The sequence below is a fragment of the Phascolarctos cinereus genome, unplaced genomic scaffold, assembly GCF_003287225.1.
Source record: "Phascolarctos cinereus isolate Bilbo 61053 unplaced genomic scaffold, phaCin_HiC Scaffold_4;HRSCAF=312, whole genome shotgun sequence".
NCBI classification, from domain to species: domain Eukaryota; kingdom Metazoa; phylum Chordata; class Mammalia; order Diprotodontia; family Phascolarctidae; genus Phascolarctos; species Phascolarctos cinereus.
Window position 1 is genome coordinate 310,896,713 of NW_027555847.1, and position 24,051 is coordinate 310,920,763.

The following is a 24,051-nucleotide window of genomic DNA, read 5'->3' on the forward strand; positions in this document are numbered from 1 at the left end:
CTGCTGAGTAGAAAGGAAGAAGGGAAAGGATACACTAAGGAAAAAAAAGAGAAGGAATGGGAGGAAGGAATTTATCTAATGTAACTGGGAAGCATAAGTAGAAATCTACACAGATGGAAAAGTGGTGAGATCTGGGATATCACTTGAACCTCATGTTTAAGTGATGCAGAACCAGAGAACAATGTGTAATACTCTAACAGCATTCTAAAAATAAATAATTTTAAAAGACTCAAGAAATCTGATCAATCATAATTCCAGAGGACTCATGATGAAACATGGCACCCATCTTCTGAAGTCGAAGGGATGGATGGGCTAGATGTGAAGAGTAAGACACGCATTTTTTGACATGGCCAATGTGAGAATTTGTTTTGCCTGATTATGCATATTTGTTGCAGGGGCTTTGTCCCCCCTACCCCCCTTCCCCTTAGGGAGAAGAAAGGGAGAAAGAAAGCAGATGCTTATTAATTGGGGGGGGAGAATCTAGACCAGCAATAGCAAAGTGAGTTTTCTAGGAAGCTACCTGGGCCTAGGGGTTTGTAGGAAAATATTCTAATCTGACACCTAATGAAGTTGAGTTTTCTTCCCCAAATGTTTTGTGAATATTTGGCTTTAAGATATTTTTCCTTAAAATTATTGGTTTTGAAATGAACAGAAGGAAGATTAATTAGTGTCAAGACCACAATAATTATCCAAGCGGGCACCTCACTCTGGCAATTGCACTGCTCACTTTATTAAATGATTTCCTAATTAGCAATATTTATCTTGGCACTCAGTTTAGTGGCCTCTACCTCTTAAGTGAAAGTCATCTTTGGAATGATGTCTGCAGCTCTTTGTTACTTACCTGTTTAGAGACTTTGGCCCAAGTTTTCTTCAGCCTGTAGATTGCACTTCTATTTAAGGCTGAGGTGATTTCCAACACTCCATTGTAGTTGTGCATGCATCGACAAATATCTGCAACAGCGACCCATTTCTCAATGGAATTGGCCCGGGAGCTGACATCAGCATAATTCATTATCTGGGAGGCCACAAGGTTACTCATCTAACATACAAAGCCAAGAAGAAGTGAGACTTAAAGGGAAGCATTTGGGAAAAACAAGCCTGTTATTTAACACAGACACTAAAAGGAAGATGTAAATGTCTTGATAATACTATTCGCGATGCAACTTTCTGCAGGCATTTAAGCTCCCTACAAAAATTAACTAATGAAACCTCATGCATCTCTAGAGTGGAGAGAGGAACTCTCTGCAGGGCCGGTGAATGCGATATCTTTGTTAATCATATACAGCACACATAGAGTCCCACATGACAGAGAATTAGAATAGGATGCTTAACACCAAAAATAGTAACCATCACATATCCATTGCTTAGCGTGGTGCCTTGTACAAAGCGACCAGTTAATGTTTATTGAATTGCATTGGATATTAAACATAATTTAATTCTTTTGACAATTCAAAAGGGTCTTGAAGATCTTCAAGGTCATCATTATGAACTTCAGTTATCACAGTAACACATAAAAAAGTGCCATTTGGGAGAGATTTCCCAGGCGATAGAGGACTGCTGACCAAGCATGTGACAGGGCAGCCATAAAAGTTGTTATGCTCTTAAAATGCAGTAGGAGAAAGAAACAAAGTATCCAGAATGTGGGAGGTGATAATTTCTTTGATAAGACCATATTTATAAGTTGTCATTCTTTCATTTCAGTTGTGTCCAAATCATCATGACCTCATTTGGAGTTTTCTTGGCAAAGATAACTAGAGTGGTTTGCCATTTCCTTCTCCAGCTCATTTCACAGATGAGGAAACTGAGGCAAGCAGGGTTAAGTGACTTGCCCAAGGTCTCACAACTAGTAAGTATCTGAGGCCAGACTGGAACTCAGGAAAATGAGTCTTCCTAACTCCAGGCCTGGCACGCTCTCCACTGCTCCACCTAGCTGCCCAGTTGTTACTGTTTTGAGTCACATCTGATTCTTTGTGACACCATTTGGGGTTTTCTTGGCAGATAGGTAAAAGGTGGACGAGAGATGGAAAATTACCCAGATCCATTCATTAAGAAAAATGATGACAACTGAGGTCACATATTGCCCTGCTGCGTTTTGATGAAGAGATATGCATTACCAATGTCTCATTAAAGTAGCAAGAATTTTTAATTCAGTTTGGAACCTTCTACTTGGCCACACTTGAATAGCATCAAAATGCTAGACATTTAGTCATGAAACCAAAAGTAATTGCTTCTTTTTGTGCTCTTGGAGGATTTTAAAGTTAATTTTAACATTCCATTACTTCTGGAATATAAAAAAAAATAAAGCATTTGTTTTAAAGGGGAAGGTTTATACCTTCACATTCCTGGAGTGTATCCAAAAGTCTTTTACTTTTTAAGATTACTCACATCATTAAAGTGCTGGCTGGTTTTCATAATGTAGGGTGTTCTTTCATTTTTATCCAATTTCATCCAACCCTGCCCAAGAAATTCTCTGAAAGTTTAAGAAACAAACAAACAACAGCTAAGGTCAATTGACTTTAAAAAATGGTAGATAGGAAAATAATAATGATGATGATACTAGCTCATATTTACATAGTGCCTTACAGTTTACAAAGTCTTTTCATATTATTAATTTTAGTAGTATTAAATGTATCAACAATTCTGGGCCTTGTCCAGGATTGAGATGTCCCACTTCAGTTTTATTGAATACCTTAGATGGTTTCCACTCTAATTTATAATAGCTCACAGCTATAATTGTTCAAGTTTTGCCATCTTGGGGCCAGTAAGAGAAGGATTTTTTCAGTTTCTCATTTTCTTACACAAATGTTTCCCTGCCATAAGATCACTACCGAGACATTTCTGATTACCAGGAAAGACAAAATAATATAAACAAATGAATAGAGGAGTCAAGTAGTATTCCAGAAAGCAAAAATATTCCCATGCAGCTAAGCTTTAGCTAAGTCAGAGACTCAGTTTGAATTACCAAGACCAGACATGCTGACAAAAATTGTCAATTGGGAGCAGAATTTTTTGTATCCTTTCCTTTTACCTGTAAGAGCGATGTCCCACATTCCTCAACCCCAAATAATTCAGCTGAGAAGTTGCTCCATATCCTATACCTTTATTAGGGAAAACAACTCTTTGACTGAGTAATGGAATCCGTCAAAGTGGGTAAACTGTGTATGGACTGAACGAAAGTAGATAATGCCACAAAGGAAAGAAATGTCTTGTAGTTAAATGCAGAGGATTAGCCATGCCCTGGCTTGGATAAAACAGCAAGCCAATTGGTAAACTGGCATTATAATACCAGGACTGCCCCAGAGAGGAAATCATTGAGGGGGAAGTAGGCAAACTCTCTCCTCTTGCCCCTTAACCCTCGATGGAAAGCCTTGTGATGATTGAAAAGTTGGGAGAACTGGACTTTCCCATCAGCACTGATGCAGTATCCTTGGAGCAGCAGGGACAGACAGACGGCAGCATCTACACTGGGAACCAATAGGCACGCTTGAAGATGAACTAGACATAGAAGAAAGACAGGCTCAGGACTCTACAGAGAGCAACACATACCAAAGGGAAACCATGCACACTCCACAAAGGGAGAGGAGTTCCAATAATCAAGAGGGAATGGGAATAAGCATTTATATAGCACCTACTGTGTGCCAGATACTGCACTAAGTGCGTTTTACAAATATCTCATCTGATCCTCATGACAACCCTGGGTGGTACAGACTGTTAAGCTGCCCATTTCACAGCTGAAGAAACTGAGGAAAACAGAGCTTAAATAAATTTTCCAGGGTGACATACATAGCAGGGGGCTGAAACTAAATTTGACCTCAAGACTTCCTGATTCCAGGCCCAGTTCTCTCTCCATTACCCCTCCAGCTGCATCAGGAATTCCGAGCTGCCCCTTTGTCACACGTGTTTTGTAAGCTTGAACCCATTCCCTCCTCCCCCCGGGGTCTTCTGTGTACAAGAGTAGGTCACAGACTTGGGGAGGGATGTTTTTACTATAACATCTCAGTAAATACTCCTTTCTAAAAGATAATTAAGTCTGGCTGGCTGGAATTCAGTGAGCAATAATAGTAGAAAACCAGCTCTTCAGGGTTACTCCTAATTTCTGAGGGGAGAAATAGTTAGCCACCCTTTGGGTACCTGACATGCCAGGATGAGGAGGCACTGGAAAAGTAGGCCCAGATGGGTGCTCTGTCTCCATCAGCATCAAGGCATGCCACGTCTGGTAGAGCTGTGCTTCCCTGGACTGAAACCACCCAGTGTCTAATTTGCCCAAAGCCAAGGTTCTAGTATTTACCATTCCTAAGCCTATGTGCTCGTTCACATGTTTCTCAGAAGCAACTCTTCAGATCCTTAGCTCATGCCTGGCACAAACAGGTGCTGTATAGATACTACGTGATTGAAAATATCCCCTAGTAATCCCCTAACTCAGAAGTGTCAAGCACGCTGCCAAGTGCAGCCCAAATCAGATTAAAACTTAACTGGGAAATATTTAATGAGATAATACAGTAATATAGTAATAGATAATAACGAGATAATACAGTAATATAGTAATAGATAACATTACATTTTAAAACTAACTCAACATGTGTTCCATGCCTAGGTATGGATCAGCGGCCCCTTTTTGTATCTGAGTGTGACAGGATCGTTCTAACTCATTCTCTGCTCTGCCCCCAGGTTGGTCCTTTTGCTTGTTTGTTTTACCTTGGGGCAAGATAGGAGCCAGAACTACAGAAATTCTTGTAGTGATTCAAATGAGTTGAAATCCAGCCTCAGACACTAGCTGCATGACTTGGACAAGTCACTTAACCCTGCTTGCCTCGGTTTCCTCATCTGCGAAATGAGCTGGAGAAGGAAATGGCAAACTACTCCAGTATCTGCTGGCCCAGAAAACTAGGGAAAGATTCTATGGATTCCAAAATCTGGGGGCACATATGGTAACTGCTTATGAAATGACACAAAGAAGTAAGGAGGGACTGGGGACCCTCACGCCCAGCCTCTCACAAACATAAACAGGCTTGGAATACGTTTCAGCAGAATCAAGTCAACATTTAAACCTGTTCCTGCAGAGGGTACCCATGTACATCGGCATGGACCTCGTCAACAACTAGAGGGAAGGGGGCCCACCCAAAGAGCAACTCTACAGGTTCTTGGGGGGTATGGTAGTGGGCACTTACTCATAGGGGATGCTCCTGAACACTATGTGGTCTAACAGTGTGATCTGTTCAGCAAGTTCCATGGCTGACAGGGTTTCAAAGCATTCTGCTTTAGGACAGTCAGGCTGCAAGAAAGCAAGAGAAATTCAATATTAACTACATGAATGCTTCTTTAATCTTGTCATCAGATCATAGAACTTCAGCTAGAAAGGACCTCAGAGTTCATTTAGTATAACCAGCCAATTTTATAGGCATATAAACTGAGGCCTGGAGAGGTTAGCCAGGTTTATACAGAACAGTAATGGATCAGAGTCACAATTTGAACCCAGGTCCTTTTCTCTCCAGTGACAGTGGTTCTTCTGCAGTCCGAGCCTGTCTTCTAACTCATTTGGGTCAGTACTGAGAGCACAACACCACACTTTACTTCTACTATGGCAAAACAGTGGCTTTCAGCTTCCATTTCTGAAAAAAGTAGATTTTTAAGAGCTCAAAATCTTCAAACCCCAACAGTGATCACTTAACATAACAACTCTAAGCCAGTCTTAGAGATGGTGACAAGTTCACCTCAGAGAATCAGCCATACAATAACATCTCATATTTAGAGAAGGTTTAAGGTTTACAAAGTGCTTTCTCTTTTTTTTAATTAAATTTTTTTTCCATTAAATCCATGCTTGTTAATTTTAAAACATTTAATTAAAAAAAGAGAAAGTACATAAACCTCAAAACCTCCCTCCTGCCCCTCCCCCCGAGAAAGACAAAGAGAAAAAAGGACCTTCATAACAAATTGAAACTATGCCTGCCAACATAGTGATGGTCTTTTCAAAGAGCATCCAGTCAAATGCTAACTCAATGGCTACTCTGTAGTAAGAGGTCGTGCTCAGAGACTTAACCTATGGTGATGGGATAAAAATGTGGGCACACTTACTATTTGGATAATATCCTCCATTTTGAGGTGAGTGTCATCCTGATCGTCTTGAGAGAGGGCCCTAAAAAAAAATAAAGACCAAAATGTCCTACATAAAATAGGTGTTTAACTATCAGCAAGAGTGAAAAGTATTTTAAACACCTCTCATTTCCCACCCCTGTTGAAAAGTGTGTAAGCTTAGCCCATGAGGCTGGGTAGAACAAAAGGGTACTCAAGAGGAACTGGCTGTATTAATGTGGTGCTGTTTAGTCATTTCACTTGTGTCTTTCTCTTTGTGACCCCATTTGGAGTTTTCTTGGCACAGATACTGGAGTGGTTTGCCATGTCCCTCTCCAGCTCCTTTTACAGATGAGAAAACTGAGGCAAACAAGGTTAAGTGACTTGCTCAGGGTCACAAACCTAGGAAATATCTGAGGCCAGATTTGAACTCATGAATAGGACTCTTCCTGATTCTAGGCCCAGTTCTCTGTGCACTACGGCACCACCTAGCTGCCCCATTGTGGAGATGCAGCCTGGAGACTGCTCTTGCTGACACTACATCCACCACTACTGAAGATCCAGAAAGGAAAGTCATTGGCACCGTTAAATGGTTCAGTATCAGAAACTTAGAGATGATTTTATCAGTGGAAATGATATCGAAGATGAAGCATAACAGCTTTGACACTGCCCCCTAAGAACCTTGGGGATCTTCCATCTAACTTGGAGCTGAAATATCCCATACACATTATCTCCCCTACTAGAATGTTAGAGGCTTGTGGGCAAGGACTGTCTCACTTTTTGATTTCTATTTAGCACAGTGCTTTGCCCATAGTAAGCACTTAATAAATGCTTTATTCATTCATTCATTTTTCAAGTTGTAAATAAGTCAGTAAGTCTTCAGGCCATTTAAGGGTAGTATGAAAACAGCTCCCAAAAATATAGTGCTTAAAGAATCTCAAAGCATTTTAAACATAATTTTTAAGTGTTATGAAGATAAGATGATATTTGATAATAACCAAGCTCGTCTACATTGCACTGATTAAGCCAGAGAAGATATCTTGATATAGTGGAAAAGCATATAATGCTTGAATTCTAATCCCAGTGTTCCCACTAAGCAGGTGGTGAATTTCATAGTACCTGTATGGGACAGCAAAAGTAAATACACCAGTGAAAGCTCATGAGCAGTTCTGAATAGAGGTGGACCCCAGGTTACTTTGATCCGGGGGCAGCTTTTTCTGACGGGCTCACATATATGAGGAGATGTTCCAGTTGATACAAGTACATTAGGACATGAGGAAGTTCATTTTATGATAAAATAATCTCAATTTGGATGATACTGCTTTTATATGGATTACAAGTCTAACTTATAGGACATGGGTGTATTTCTGGGAAAGCTGTATCTATCAGCAGGCACACCTGCAATATTTGGCTACTGTAGCTTACAAAAGTACTCAGTGAATGAGAATTCATCCAAGTAATGGTGATTAGCAGAGAATGTGACAGAGGACTTTCATCTAAGATCATCTCATCCACATGGTTTTAGCTCATAGTTATTATTATAATATATAATAACACACATAATTATATATAGGAAAGGAATAACATGATATAAATTATGTATTATATAATCAGATATAATGTAATATGTAATTATAAAACATTGTATAATTATATCATACATAAATTATATCATATATAATCCTATACTCTATATAATTCTAATTATATATAAATTGTATGTAATAATATAATTATAATTCTATAATATGCAATAATAGTTATTATTATAAATAATAAAGAAGTTAGGATCATGTATTTAGACCCCGAAGGGTCCTTAGGAAGGGCCACTGAAGCCAATTCTTTCATTTTACAGATGAGGAATCTGAGGTACTGAGAAGTTAAGTGACTTGCCTAGAGTCACTCAAGGATTAAGTAGCTGAGACAGGATTTGAACTCAGGTCTTCTCAACTATCAATCTAGTACCCTATCCACTATACCACGTTCTTATTATGGGAACTATGAGCTAAAACAATGATATTTGGAAACCCTAAAGCCATGAGAGTTTACCATATGGATATGAAATGGCACATCCTATGTGAAAGTCCTCTGCCACGTGCTCTGCTAATCACCATTACTTAGATGGATTAGCATTCAGTGAATACCAATAGCATGATGGATCCTTCAGAAAACGATGACGCACTTGTTTTGTTGTTGGTCTTTCCAGTGGTTTCTGACCCTTCATGACCCCATTTGGCGTTTTCTTGGCAAAGATACTGGAGTGATTTGCCATTTCCTTCTCCAGCTCATTTTACAGTTGAGGAAACTGAGGCAAACAGGGTGAAGTGACTTGCCCAGGGTCACACAGCTAATAAGTGTCTGAGGCCAGATTTGAACCAGAAAGAGGAGTCTTCCTGACTCCAGGCCTGACACTCTATCAAATGTGTCACCTAGCTGCCTGACGCACTTGTTACTCTCAGTCTAAATGGATAGAGAAATCAAAACAACCATAAGGTTTGCTCACAGAAAGGAAGGAAGAACCATTCACTCTTCTTCCTTCAATGGAACGAGAACCTTGTTAGACTTATAGGGAAACGGGAGGGATTATTCTGTTTTTCCAAGTCACCCAAATTGGAATGAGCTGGAACACTGTAAAGGTTCACCCTGAGTTAGACCGTGACCAGGAAGCAAATGGACTTCCACTGTCAAGGCCACAAGTCTAGGGTGCTTCTTCTTCTATATCCAGTGTTTGGACAAAGATGAATTAATGTATTGTTTACTAGGGAAATTCTTGGATGGTCTTCAAGCATAACTACTAAAAGACCAGGTAATCTTCCTACAAGGCCATGGAAGAGCAGTTCTGGATCAGAGAATGAGGAAACAGGACCTTCTGAACGAAACATGAGTAAAATTGCTGACTTAAGGTGCCCTTACACTGTCAGAGCCTTGGAGAAGGAAGCCCAAACAGCTTTTCACACAACACAGCTACACAAAGTTACATACAAATATGCCCAGATGGCCCTCAAGTCTCCTTTCTTTTCCCCCTTTCACAGCCTTATTCCTTAGTCTCAACTTCCTTTCCTTCCACCCATTTCTCAGAACTCTGGCCTTCCGGCTTTTGACCCCACTACTTGTCTGAAATGACTTTCTCCAAAGGGGCCAATGACGCATTGTTACATCCAAAGGCCTCATTCTTAGGCCTCCTTCTTCCTGACCTCTTTTCAATATCTCACACTGTTTATAACTCACTTCTCTGGGTTATGTCTCTCTTCTTTTTCATGATAATGCTTTTTCTTCTATTGATGTGACTGATCCTGCTTCAAAGTTTCTATAGGATCATCAGGCATGGCCTGCCCACTACGCATGAGTGTGCTTCAGGGCTCTGTCCTGGACCCCGTCCTCTTCTCTCTATAGACTCGGTAATCTCATCAGCTACCACAGATTCAGTTATGATTAGTTCTATGCAGATGACTCCCAAATCCATATAGCCATCCCTTATCTGTCTTCTGAATCCCAGTCCACTTTGATGTTTTCTGTGCATCTCAAACTCAAAATAGTCCAATCAATTTTGTCCAAAATAGTCATTTAGGTTTGTATTTTATTTTACATTATAATTATATATTTGTACCCTAGAAGTCAGACATCCTTGACTCTTCACTACTAATTACCACCGACATAAAATCTGTTGTTAATTCTTTGTTTCCTTTTTTCTTTCTTCCTTCCTTCCTTTCTTTCTTTCTTTCTTTCTTTCTTTCTTTCTTTCTTTCTTTCTTTCTTTCTTTCTTTCTTTCTTTCTTTCTTTCTTTCTTTCTTTCCTTTCTCTCTTTCTTTCTGTGAGGCAATCGGGGTTAAGTGACTTGCCCAGGGTCACACAGCTAGGAAGTGTCAAGTGGTTGAGGCTGGATTTGAACTCAGGTCCTCCTGACTCCAGGACTATTGCAGTTGTTAATTCTTGTTGATCCTAATTCCACAAAATCTCTTGCACCTCTCCCTTCCTCTCCACTCACATGGATAACACCCTTAGTTTGGGCCCTTACTGCCTCTCACCTGGATCAACCTCATAATTACTGTCCTTGTCTCCAGTCCCTTTTCACTTCAATGCATTTTCCACGCAGCTGCCAAGCTGATATCATGACATCATAGGTCTGACTGTGCCACCGCCTTATTTGAGAAGTTTCACTGGTTGCATGAAGCTTCTAGGATAACATATAAACTTCTCTCCTTGGCATTTAAAGCCCATCGCACAATCTGGCTTCAACCTATTTTTCCAGGCAGATCACATAGTATTCCTCCTTATGCACTCAATGTTCCAGCCAAACTGGCTGCTGCCCATACACGTTTCATCTCCAAACTTCAACTCTGCTTCTTTGCTCAGGCTGGCCCCTCCTGCCTGAAATGTTCCCCCTAATTTCTACCTCTTGGAATCTATTGCATTTCACTGCATAATTGTCACAGATTTTATGCCAAATTTTTTTGCAAAAAAGTGGGGTGCGACTATTATATGAAGCTTTAAAAAATTATGCCAGTATTACTTAAAATCACTTCTTACTAAACTGTCTTTGGTACAAGATTAGGATGCATGAAATACTCATGAATATGAGTTAAAACTGAATACTGACAATGCACATGGGCTGAGAATTCTAGGCTCCAGGCTCTCAATGCTGCAGGAGAGATAAATGCGTTATCTATATGCCACATTACTGCTCTGTTTACCATTTAAGCGGCATGACAAGCAGAATTATATCATGATAAGATGAAAGGTTATAAACCAATATTTGGACTGAAAAAAACAAAACAAACCAGGGTGTGGTGATTATGCAGTGGTGATGATTATGTGGTAAAATATGGAAATCACGAGCTATAACAGGCTTTTATTGATTCTCCCAGTTGCTAGTGGTCTCCTACCCCACAAATTTACTTTGTAGATTGCTTGTATTTACTGACCTGGGTACATATTATTGTACTCCCAGCTCCTACTCCCAGTAGAATGTAAGCTCCTTAAAGGCAGAGATTTTTATTTTTGTATGAATCCACAGCACCTAGCATGGTGCCTGAAACATACCTGATACACAAATAATCCAAAGGATCTGGGATCTCACTGGGGGGACATTCTCCTGTCTGACCTGGCAAAGATGCAGGCCATCTGTGTCTGCCAACCGTGTGCAACACTAGTTCATCACCTCCCATAGATTTGCTTCAGGGGATCCACCTAATGGGTTGAGATTCTAACTTGATTCTGTTTGATATTGACAGGACGCCAGTGGAACACACAGGCTTTCTAACACCTATCCTTCACTCTAGCCACCACGCTAGACCGAGTACATCTACAGGAGACCTGCACTGGAAGGGACATAATTTGTTAAAGGATCAATATGCAAAGTGCCTGAAGGAGAAAAAGATTCAAAAGGTATAGGAAAAATCCTGGACACTATTAATACCCAAGAAGGTGACCAAGAAAACAACAATGACTACTGACCTATATGCTTAATGCTCCCATCTATACAATATTTTTGTGTCTTTTGTATACAAATCAAGGGGCAGCTAGGTGCTAGGTAGAGAAATGGAGAGAGCCCAGGGCCGGGAGCCAGGAAGACCTGAGTTTGAATCTGGCCTCAGACACTTACTAGCTGTGTGACCCTGGGCAAGTCACAAACCCTACTTGCACTTCAATTTCCTTATCTATAAAATGAGCTGGAGAAAGAAATGGCAAACTGTTGAGGTTTAGAGGTTTAAGGGTGCTGGGACCCCAAAAATCACGATAGGTGGGTCCTGCCTGAATGAATTCGACCCAACCCTTCTTTCAGTCAAAGACAAGGTTTATTAAAGATCTGCCATATTGGCTAGACTCTTACGGAATCTGAACATTTGTGAGCTATTGGCTAGATTATAAGAATCTGATGGACCTTAAATACAGAAAGACTGTGGGAAGGATCTAAGGAGGCTCTTGATGGGAGTGAATGGGGTCTAGATAGGGTCAAGGGTAGGAAGTAGCCAGGGGCCATGGGGAGGTAACAGACAGTAGAGGGCTAGGCTCAATTAAGGGTAACAAAGAATCCAGAGATTTGGCAATATGAAAGGCCAATATATTATAGCTTCAGGCTAATGCCCAAGATTTGGCCATGTGGGAAAGTTCCTTTTTGGGGTTCAGATCCCATTCACATCAAAACCACACCAGTATCTTTGCCAAGAAAACCCCAAATGCAGTCATGGAGAGTCGGTCATGACTGAAATCACTGAACAACAATACAAATCAAGGGCATTTTTTGTTTTGGTTCATCATTCTGAGCTTTAGTTTTCTTCTTTTTTTTAATATAAATTTATTTATTTTCAGTTTTCAATATTTACTTCCATAAGATTTTGAGTTCCAAATTTTCACCCCATCTCCCCCCTCCCCCCACCCCAAGATGGCATGCATTCTGAATATCCCTTCCCCTAGTCTGCCTCTCTTCTATCTCTTCCCCCTTCTCTTATCCCCTTCCCCTTCTACTTTCCTGTAGGACAGGACAGACTTCTGTACCCCATTTCCTGTATTTCTTATTTCCTAATAGCATGTGAAAACATTTTTTTAAACATATGTTTCTAAAACTTTAGGTTTCAAATCTTCTCCCTTCCTCCCTCCCCACCCACCCTCATTGAAAAGGTAAGCAACTCAGTATAGGTTGTACATGTGCAGTTATGCAAAACACGTCCATAGTAGACACGTTGTGAAAAACTAACTCTCTTTCCCTTAATCCTATCCTGCCCTCCATTTATTCTATTCTTTCTTTTGACCCTGTCCCTCCTCAGAAGTATTTGCTTCTGATTACCCCTTTCCCAATCTGCCCTCCTCTCTATCATCCCCTGCTCTCTTGTCCCCTTCTCCCCTATTTTCCATAGGGTAAGACAGATTTCCTTACCCAATTGAATGTGTATGTTATTCCCTCCTTAAGCCAAATCCTATGAGAATAAGATTCCTCATTCCCTCTCACCTTCCCATTTCCTTCCACTGTAAAGCATTTTCTTTTCTGTTTTTTTTTGTGAGATAATTTACCCCATTCTACCTCTCCCTTTCTTCTTCTCCAAATAATCCTCTCTCATCCCTTAATTTTATTCTCCAGATATGACCCCTTAATCTTCAACTCACCCTGTGCCCTCTATCTATCTATCTATCTATCTATCTATCTATCTATCTATCTATCTATCTATCTATCTATACTACTATACATATATTTTTTCCTCCAACTACCCTAATACTGACAAAGGTCTCATGAGTTATAAATATCATCTTTCCACAGGAATGTAAACAGTTCAACTTAATAAGTCTCTTATGATTTCTCTTTCCTGTTTACCTCTTCATGTTCCACTTGAGTCTGTATTTGAAAGTCAAATTTTCTATTCAGCTCTGGTCTTTTCATCAAGAATGCTTGAAAGTCCTCTATTTCACTGAATGACCATTTTTTCCCCTGAAGGATTATACTCAGTTTTGCTGGGTAGGTGATTCTTGGTTGTAATCCTATCTCCTTTGCCCTCCGGAATATTATATTCCATGCCCTGGTCCCTTAATATAGAAGCTGCTAAATCTTGTGTTATCCTGATTGTGTTTCCACAGTACTTGAATTGTTTCTTTCTGGCAGCTTGTAATATTTTCTCCTTGACCTGGGAACTCTGGAATTTGGCTACAATATTCCTAGGAGTTTTCCTTTGGGGATCTCTTTCAGGAGGAGATCTGTGGATTCTTTCAATTTCTATTTTGCCCTCTGGTTCTAATATATCAGGGCAGTTTTCCTTGATAATTTCTTGAAAGATGATGTCTAGGCTCTTTTTTTTCATCATGGCTTTCAGATAGTCCAATAATTTTTAAATTCTCTCTCCTGGATCTATTTTCCAGGTCAGTTGTTTTTCCAATGAGATATTTCACATTCTCTTCTATTTTTTCATTCTTTTGGATTTGTTTTACAGTGTCTTGATTTCTCATAAAGTCACTAGCCTCCAATTGCTCTATTCTAATTTTTAAGGAAGTATTTTCTTCAGTAATCTTTTGGACTTCCTTTTCCATTTGGCCAATTTTGCTTTTTAGGGCATTCTTCTCCTCATTGGCTTTTTGGACCTCTTTTGCCATTTGGGTTAGGCTATTTTTTAAGGTGTTATTTTCTTCAGTATTTTTTTGGGTCTCCTTTAGCAAGCTGTTCACTTGTTTTTCATGATTTTCTTGCATCACTCTCATTTCTCTTCCCAGTTTTTCCTCTACTTCTCTTACTTGCTTCTCAAAATCCCTTTTGAGCTCTTCCAAGGCCTGGGACTGATTCATATTTTTCTTGGAGGCTTTGGATGTAGGAGCTCTGACTTTGTTGTCTTCTTCTGGTTGTATACTTTGATCTTCTTTGTCACCAAAGTAAGATAATAAAGTCTGACTCTTTTTGCACTGCTTGCTCATGATCCTGGCCAATTAGTTGAGTTTTAAACTCTTTGTTAAGGCAAGAGTCTGCTTCCAATGTGGAGAATGTACTGTCTCAAGCTTTGGGGGTCTATATAGCTGTTTTCAGAAATACTTGTAGGGACCCGAAAATTTTCAGTTCTTGCAAAGTGGTATGATAAGGGGCGTGGTGTTTACTCCTTTCCTGGCCTGTGCTGTGGTCTGTTAGTGACCACAAGCACTCCTTTCTATCCTGGAACTGTGAGGAAGGTTTCCTGTCCACAGCCACTACAAGCTTCACCATGCCAGTACTTCTCCTCACCCCAGGACCCCCATCCAAAACTGTGACCCAGATCCAAGCATGGGCAAATCAAGAGATTGCTGCCTCAGCACCAGCAGAGAGATACCTGCAATCCCCCTCTGATCAGCCACTCGATTCTCCCTCAGTCTGTGGGCTAGAAGCTCGGGAAGCAGCTGCCCATCCCAAGACAGCGTTCTCGGGGAACTGGACCTGAGACCCCACCTTCCTGTCTCAGCACCGCAGAAACAGACTTTTCCCACTGACCTTCTAAGTTGTCTTTTGCATTCGTGGATTGAGGACTCTGGAAACTGACACAGCTGCCCATGATTCAGTCTTCTGAGGCCTGCTCCAGGTTCGCTGTGGCCTGTGCACCCACGCTGTGCTGCGCTCCTCTCTCATCCTGGTGTGATAGACCTTTCTGATCAATCATCCAGGTGTCTTGGGCTGGAAATTTGTTTCACTCTGTCTTTTTGTGGGTTCTGCTGCCTTAGAATTTGTTTAGAGCCATTTTTATAGGTATTTTGAGGGGTTTGGGGGAGAGCTTAAGCAAGTTGCTGCTTTCACTCCGCATCTGGGCTCCACCTTTAATCAAGCGCATTTTTGATGAAGGTATTAGTAGGGAACAAATAAGCTTTCACAATCCATATTCAATAATGGAACCCATTTTTATCACTTTGTAACTGACTGAAAGATGTGGAGAATTTGAGATTCCAGTTTCTCTACATTGATACTCAAAAATCTTTTGGTTCAGCAGCATAAGGAAATGGTAGAGACGTGGCTGGATAGCTTAAAGGTGATCTCTACTACTATCAAGTGTCTTAGGTAGAACATTATATTGAATGACTTAGGAAATGTATTCTTTAAAAAAAATTGCTCATTGATTGGGCCAAATTCTCCATATGCCTAAGGTATTTTCTGTTTGTAGGCTATACAAATTTTACTGAGTAATTCTACTGAGTAGTAGGATACTGGGAAAGTTTTGGTATGGACCTAATAGAATGTCTGCTATGACCAAAGAGAAAAAATATCAAACACAGAGTGAGAATAAGCTTTGACATTCAGATGGAAATGTGCTCAAAAGGTTTGGCCAGAGGACTGAAAAATAAACATTTTAAATACAGGGTCTATTCAAATCTAAACTCTACTAAGACTTTTGAAACACCCTCTATTGTCATCTGTGGCCCAGATTCCCAAATTCTGGCTTTACAGGAACTAGATTCAACTTCCTGATCTGCTCCAATATCATTCTCTTTGGCTTATGTCTCCACCCAGAATTTTCCTAAGAACTTCAGAATCTGTCTCATTTTTTTCCCTCTCTGAATTTCCTCTGAGAATATCAGAATATAAGAGTCCCAGTGCCCAGGGAAACATTCAAGTTAATAGTATCTAATTTACAGTAGCCCTTAATTTACAGTAACTCCAGAGAAAAGACAAAGCATAATAAAAGTGTCAAAAAAGACTTATGGAAAGAAGTCTCTTAGTCTAGAACCATTCACTAGCAGCAAGGTTTACTAGAAAGAGCACTAGGTTTTGAGTTAGAAGAGCTGAGTTCAAATCCTTATTCCATTTTGATTAACTATGTAAACTTGGGTAAATCATAACCCCTCTGACTCAATTTCTTCATCCATAAAATGAGGGAGTTAGGCTATGTGATTTCTATGTCTAAATTTTATTATGATTCTGTGGTGATGCTCTTTTTTACATTAGTTTGGGTCAAGAATTTAAATTTCCATTATATGTAATCTGCTAGTATTTATTCTCTGATCCCAATAGAGTTCAAGTTCATTACTGTCCTAGAACTTTGTCTATTAATCATTTGAATAATCAGAATAATATTTTGAATATTACTGAACTATTTGAATTATATTTGAATTGAAATAATCATTTGAATATTCAAAATTATAGCTATACCACTTTGAAGTTTCAAAACTTCTTTACAAATCCTATTTCATCTTCCTGACACTCCTGGGAAGTAGGTACTATTGTTACCCCATTTTACATATGAGGAAATTGAGACAAATAGAGGTTAAGTGACTTACCCAGGGTCACACAGCTAATACTCTCTGAAGTTGGATTTGGACTCTGAACTTTCTGACTTCAATGCTCTTTCTAGTCAATCATCTAGCTGCCTCAAACAGTCATGGTGATTCCACATTGGGCCTTGCAAAATTCTGCAGCAAGCCTTTTACTGAATCTTAACCTACAGAAGATGGGTGTCTTTAAAAAGTCAGTCCATTTTCTGTGGTTTTATAAGACTAAGTAAGATTGCTCAAACAGACTGAAAAATTTAGAGATTAATAGCAAGCATTCTTTCCTTCTGATATCTTTAGGAATGCAAAGGTCTTGCAAAGGGATCTCTACTCACTCTCTGATCTGCTGATCTTGCCCAAATAGTGGATTCACAGTTGTGAACAACTAGACTGATTTGCATTGGAGAATTAATGACCATTATGTAAGCTGTGGTGAGACTGCCATGATTATCTTTCACTGTATTGTTATATGGATCCTGATATTCTTTTGATTTTCAGAGCTGGAAAAATCACTAGAAAGAGTGTTTTAGCCACATTATCATTAACAAGTAATAGCTTTTTTCTTAGTACCATGCGATGTTTGACGTCTTCTTCAACTATTAGTATTCTATCCTATTTTCTTTCAGGGCTGACTTTAACTAATATGTGGGAGATACTTTGATTTCAATTTGTTTAAATTCATGAATCTTATTTCTTTGCCAGACAACTTGCTCAAGTTAAGTCAACAAGAATTTATTAAGTATTTGCTATGTGACATTCACTATGCTAAACACTGGGAATACAAAGAAGGGCAAACACATAGTCTCTGCCCTCAAGAAGCTTACCTTCTAATAGAGGAGACAACATGCAAACAGCTATATACATACAAGATATATACAGGATATATGAGAGGTAATCTCAAAGGGTGCCATTTCCTTCTCCAATGGATTGCCTTTTGTCAGAACTCTCCACTATGACCTGTCCATTTTGGGTAACCCTACGATGGCACAGCTCATAGTTTCATTGAGCTATGCAAGCCCCTCTACCATAATAAGCCAGTGAGACTTTTGGGAGTCTGTTGGACAGCAAAGAGATCAAATTAGTCAATACTTAAATTAATTGAGGATATTCATTGGAAAGTCAAATACTGAAGCTGAAGCTTAAATACTTTGGCCACATAATGAGAAGACTGGAATCACTGGAAAAGACCTTGATGCTGGGAAAGATTGAAGGCAAAAAGAAAAGGGGATGGCAGAGGATGAGATGGATAGACAGCATCATGGAAAACATGAACATGAACTTGGACAGACTTTGAGAGATAGTGGAGGATAGAAGGTCCATGGAGTCACAAAGAGTCAGACATGACTGGAAAGACCAAACAACAACAACAACAACAAAATCTCAGAGGGAAACCATTAACTGTGAGGGAGTGGGGATGAGGAGGCATTGCAGAAAAAGCTTCTTGAATATAGGATCTGAGATGAGACTTGAAAGAAGCCAAAGAAACCAGGGGGCTCTTTTTTCCTTCTGAAGAGTGAGTATCTCTTCACTTTACCTAATTAAGAAAAAGCTCATCTACAATCATCTTCTGGCAATGATTAAAACCTATGGTCTATACCCAGCAGGCATTTGACGTCAGGATACATAGCCAATAGACACAGCCTCAGGATCTAAGCCCGTGCTAGGGGCTGCCGCTGCTTTCCTACGGACTCTACTTGTTCTCCCAGACTCAAGACCTTGTCAGCCTGAGCCAGCAGCACTAGCCAGACACCACCTGGCCACCATTGGCTGACTTTATCCCTGGCCTGGCACAATGTACCTCACCTAGCAGGCATTTAAGAAATGCCAAATTGAAATGAAGAACAAAAGCACACTTTCTCTTTAAACAAGATACTTAATAATAAATCCTCCTTGTATACCATAATTTTGGTGAAGGATTTCCACTGATAACATCTATTTATATGTTCATTGGTAATTTCAAATCTTGCTGTATCATCCAACTTTATCTTAGGTGGAAATTTTTCAAAGCCCCTGAGAAAGATCCAAGTGTACGTATGATACATGTATGTATGATGTCTCCTTTCTAGCAGTCCTGGGTCTCAGGCTTCCAAGAGGAAACTGAGGTCTGGACTTCTAACATTATATTATGAGCAATATCTCACAACCTGGACACTAGGTATGATTTTTAGTTCCTCTGAATTAATCAAGTGGAAGATCTGCTTGCATTACATTTGAAACTAGTCCGATACACTAGTCCAAGAGTTCTTAACCTTTTTTTGAGTCATGGACCCCTTTGACATTCTAGTAAAAACTATGGATCTCTTCTCAGAATGATGTTTTTAAGTGTATAAAATAGGATTACACATAGGATTACCAAGGAAACCAGTTATACTGAAATAAAGTTATCAAAATATTTTTTAGAATTTCATAGGTCCCAGGTTAAGAACTTCTGATCTAAGTCCATGTGGGAAGCTAGGAAATAAACATTTCCTTGTTGTCAGGGCCCCAGGCACTTCCATGTGTAGGGAGAAAGTATCAAGGAATATAAATATATTCGTATGTTATATATTATAAATATAATTTATAAAATATAATAAGTATAAATACATAAACATAATATATTTAAATATATAAAGTATCAAGAACAAAAGCACACTTTCTCTTTAAACATACAAAATACTTAATAACATTAATACTTAATATACTGTAATTTTGACAATGTGACTTGGAGTACTCACTTCTCAGTCTTTTGGTGTTCAAAGCGTCCAAGACATCAGGCAGCATTCAGCAGAGCTCAATGCACAAGATTTTTCCCAGGGACAACACAGCAGAATATAAATATCCATTGAAGTAACCCATCTCTCCAGACCTGTACTGTTCTGTTATAGTTCTTCCTCTGGGCTTAAACTGGCTTGAGTTCTCCCTGTTTTTATATGCTGCCCACCTTCTTGCATAGGTAATTGTACCATCCCCTGACTGTGATAATGCATTGGATGGTAAAGAAGGAGATCTGGTACTTTTTTTTTAAGGTTAACATAGAAGTCATGGATATAATCTTAATACTTTAAGCACAATTTAGATGGACTCTTCAGTGTGTGTCCTGATTTTATGTAGGATAAATAAAACATAAAGGTCAGATCATGATTTGTTTTGCTAATAGATGACTTATACACAGATAGAAGCACGATAGACTTTTGTTCCTCAGAACAGGTCTAGAATTTCATATAACATTTTCCTCAGATGGTGATGATGATGATGATAAAAATAGCAAAAATCTATTTTATGCCCAAACCCATATTAGGCCACTAGGAGATAGTCCCAGAAGCCAGGGATGGACAGTCTTAGAACAAAGACAGTTTAGTCATCAGATGCAGACTGTCTGCAGCAACAGAGGCAACCATGAGTTCAGAAGGGAGAAGATCTAGTCTGACTCCAGCACAAAAGCCCAATTCAGAAAGTGAGGCTGGAGATATGAGTAAATAGAAAAAATGCCCTAAACAACAAAGAAATACTATGGGTAAAGAGAAGCCCATGCCGGTGAGGTGAAAAGAAGAGAATAACTCTGCAAGTACAAGTGGGGCCTCAAGAAAAGAAGGTTTGGCCACAAAGACTCCAAAACTAGAAACTAGAAAAAATGAAGCAAGTGATAAGTGAAGTTGGAGCTCCTGAGGGGAAAAAACCTGGAAGAATTAATGGCTTAGAATGGAAGGTGGCAAACCTTACCCTAGGAATGTGGCTTCCTGAAAAACAGAACGGAACATAACAGAATTCAGTGATATCACAAGACAATAAGTAAATATTAAGTAAAAAGTAAAAAGACTGAGAAAAAAAGAAAAGAAAACTTAAGTAAGGGCTGCCCTTAGCTAGGTATAGGGGCATATGGACTCAATGACTCGACCTAACCTCTCAACCCTTTAGTAGAAGGGCACAGAGAACCAGTGGATGAGTCTGAAGAGTTGAAGCCCGGCAGATGGCAGCAGAGAGCAGATAAGTAACAAGGCACCTAGTAAAGACCCTAGGAAAGATGGGCATAACATCATTAAGTGATGATAATAAGATGATAACATCACCAAAGAGCATCAGCAGCCTTGCACCAGTGGAGATAAGAATTCCTCTGGCTATGCATATGTCCTGGCCACATATCTCTCCTTAGCATAGCCCCTCCATACACGCGCTCAAGTCATATGTGTTCTTTCCTCACTGGTACAAAGTTACCTATGGCAGATTGTTCCCTAAGTGTACATGAAGGGAATTTTTATTATCACTTAATTTGCTTTGCTTTATTGTGTTATATATAACATGTAATATAGTGTGTGTGTGTGTATATATGTATATGTAATATACATATTGTATATGTATATGTAATGTGTATATATATATAATATATATATATATACATATATATATAAACACTCATGTGTCCTCTGGCTGGCCCTGGTCCCTCCGGGAGTCGTCAGCCATAGTTCTGATTGGATGATGATCCCCAGGGGCCAGTTTTCTAGGGCTGATCCCTCTTCCAACACAAAGTGGACTGGGCTAGCCAGATTCTCAGAACTATGGTCTTCTAACCACTAAGGTCTCATCACAAGTTGGCTGTGCTTACAGATGGTGCTGTTGAGCCATTTCAGTCATGTCCAACTCTTTGTGACCCCATTTGGGGTTTTCTTGCCAAGGATACTAGAGTGGTTTGCCATTTCCTTGTCCAGCCCACGTTACATGTGATAAAACTGAGGCAAACAGGGTTAAGTAACTTCCTCAAGGTCATCCAGCTAGTAAGTGTCTGATGGATTTGAACTCAGAAAGTTGAGTCTCCCTGATTCTAAGCCCAGTGCTCGTAGCCCACTGAACCACAAGCCACTTATCTCTGGTTTCTTTTTCTCACTTTGCCCTTATGTTGGGCCAAAGGGTAGATAATTGGTCATTACTGGGACTTGTGGACTATGGTAGATTGTGATGAAAAGTTTTGATCTGCCAGGTATGATGAAATTCTCAACTCTTTCTTAAACCTTAATTCTTTTTTTTTTGAATTTCATAGAAATTTACTTTTAGAAGTAAAAGCATTCAAAGTAATAAATTTTTATTGTAGAAGTGGTCACACAAACATTGCCAAGAACCATTATAATTACACACTGTGTTTAAATTAGAAACATCATTTATACACTAGTAAAAAAGGAATAACACCACTTGTAAGTTTGGGATTTTTCCCCTCAAGTAAAATGAAAATGACCAGACTGAAAGATTGTTGATGACTTAAGTAGGAGTCATGAGACCTGGATCCTAGTTCCAGTTCAGTCTTTAAACATCTGTGTCCTTATGCTAGCTATTTCACTCCTTTTGCCCTCAGTTTTCTCATCTGTAAATTGGGGATGGACCAAGCAAAGCAGAGTGGGATAGAGCAGGCTCTCCACCTGTGTGATCTTAGACAAATTACTCGATCTCACTGAACCTCAGTTTCTTCCTCTGTAAAACTGGTTAATTGGCCTCAACTTTGAGGTCCCTTTCAGCTTGAAATCTGTGATTCTATTCTAGGGTCTACAGAACTTAATTCTAAATAGTCTTTCCCCAGGCCATCTTTGCTGCCTCCTTCTTCAGCTTTGCTACATTTCTGCTCAACCAGAGCACTGGCCCCTCTAAGCCCTGCCTTGGTCCCTGGCTCTCTGGACGAGGGAGTGCATCCAACCCTACCTTGTCCTACTTTGGATAAAGGAGGAAGCCTACCCTGGCCCAGATATTGTAGCAGCATCTTTCAGCTCTGTCCTGTACATCTTTATGGTTCTGTGTCCTTGGAATTCTTGACCTTGTACATTTACCTGCAGCATATCAATTGCCTGATCATTAAGTCTGATTCATTCTGAGCTAGCATCAGGGCTTAGTTTCAATAAGTCCAGTATTATTGACAAATGTACTTCTTCCAAGGAGCCTGTCTATATCACATCAGCTCCTTCCACTGGCCAGAAGTAGATGCATTCTTCCTGATTCAGAGTCTGAATTCCCCTTGAAGTCATGTCTTAAGTTACTCTTTCCTGGCAGAGAAGATACCTTCAGCTCAAGACTCATGAGCAGAGCAGAGATCAAACCATTCTCAGCTCAGGTTATTCATTCTGCCCACTTCCCCAGGTCCCCACAGAGGAGAGCTAATTCCCAATCTCCTACCTATAGTTTTAGAGTATCATTAAACCTATTTTACCCTTAGAATGATAAGAGATCATTTCCACCAAATGAGGAGACTGAGGCCAAGAGGGGATGAAGTGATCTCACAGGTATTAAAAGACAGAGCTGGGATTTAAACCCAGGCTTTCTGATTCCAAACCCCGTACTGTTTTCATCTTACCATCCACTTTCCATACCACTTTTCCACTCTTACCATCATACTGGCTCTCTAAAGGGGAATCACTCCCTCGCAGATATAATCTCTCATCAGATGAAATCAAGGTTTCTTTTCTTAGAGTCTAGAATTATATCCTGAAAACAACAGAATAATAGGGGCTTTTTGCTGATGTAAGTTTTTCACTTCTTAGCAGGATTTGAATGAAAGCGAAGATGGTCTCTGTACCTCTGCAATGTGCCTATGAGGTCTGGCTATGGACTAACCAGTGTCTAGCACTTCATAGGTGCTTTATAAATGTTTGATGACTGACTGGTTGTCAAATAAGGAATTAAAGGCAAACTGATAGGTAGACTGGGTTGGTTATTGTGAAATAAGGGGCGGAGCTGGTATTGAGCAAGGGAAGCCAGCAAGATTTAATAAAGGTACAAGGCAGCTACATATGAAGGGGCAGAGGTTTACAGCTCAAGGGAGTCAGAGGTATGGACAAGAAACAAGGTTCCTCAGAGTAAGGGTCAGCCCTACAAAATTTTCTTGGAGCCAAGCCTAGAGGAAGTCAGGAGAGGTCATTCATGATTGCTCCAACAAGTCTCTTAGCTGCCGCTACCTTCGAGGTTGTGTTTCTGATCTGTCAACTTAGCCCCTTCAAGCCTGGCCAATGTAATCCGGAGGTAAAAGGTCTCCTTTCATCTCTAGTTGGTTTCTGTGTGTCAGAGTGCTGTTCTAGGAAAAGGGTCAGAGGAAAGAGTTGGAATTCTTCAGGGACTCAGAGCTTGGCACTTTAGCCTCTTTTTCATCATGGGCACTGTCTGCTGGGGCTAGCTCAGGGACCCTGTTACAGCACAAACATCATCAGGCTGTCCTGTAATTCTGCTGAGAGATTTTCTGGTGACCTTGTAATTCCCTGTCATACATCATTGAGAATCACTTCAGTTCATGCTGAACTTGTCTCCCACACTCCCCAGGACTCTGAAAT

At 39.9% G+C, this 24,051-nt stretch overlaps 1 protein-coding gene across 3 annotated transcripts in view; it reads right to left on the minus strand.

Annotated features, from left to right (window-relative positions):
* The window catches only part of RASGRF2 (Ras protein specific guanine nucleotide releasing factor 2), a 324,254-nt gene that overhangs the window by 15,849 nt on the left and 284,354 nt on the right, over nucleotides 1–24,051 (minus strand). For all 3 annotated transcript variants that reach the window (XM_021007670.2, XM_021007654.2, XM_078153147.1), the window contains 4 exons: nucleotides 6,073–6,133; nucleotides 5,169–5,272; nucleotides 2,386–2,470; nucleotides 842–1,039 (listed from right to left, as the gene is read on the minus strand). In XM_021007670.2, coding sequence (XP_020863329.1) covers nucleotides 842–1,039; nucleotides 2,386–2,470; nucleotides 5,169–5,272; nucleotides 6,073–6,133 — 448 coding nt within the window. The remainder of the gene's footprint in view (nucleotides 1–841; nucleotides 1,040–2,385; nucleotides 2,471–5,168; nucleotides 5,273–6,072; nucleotides 6,134–24,051) is intronic.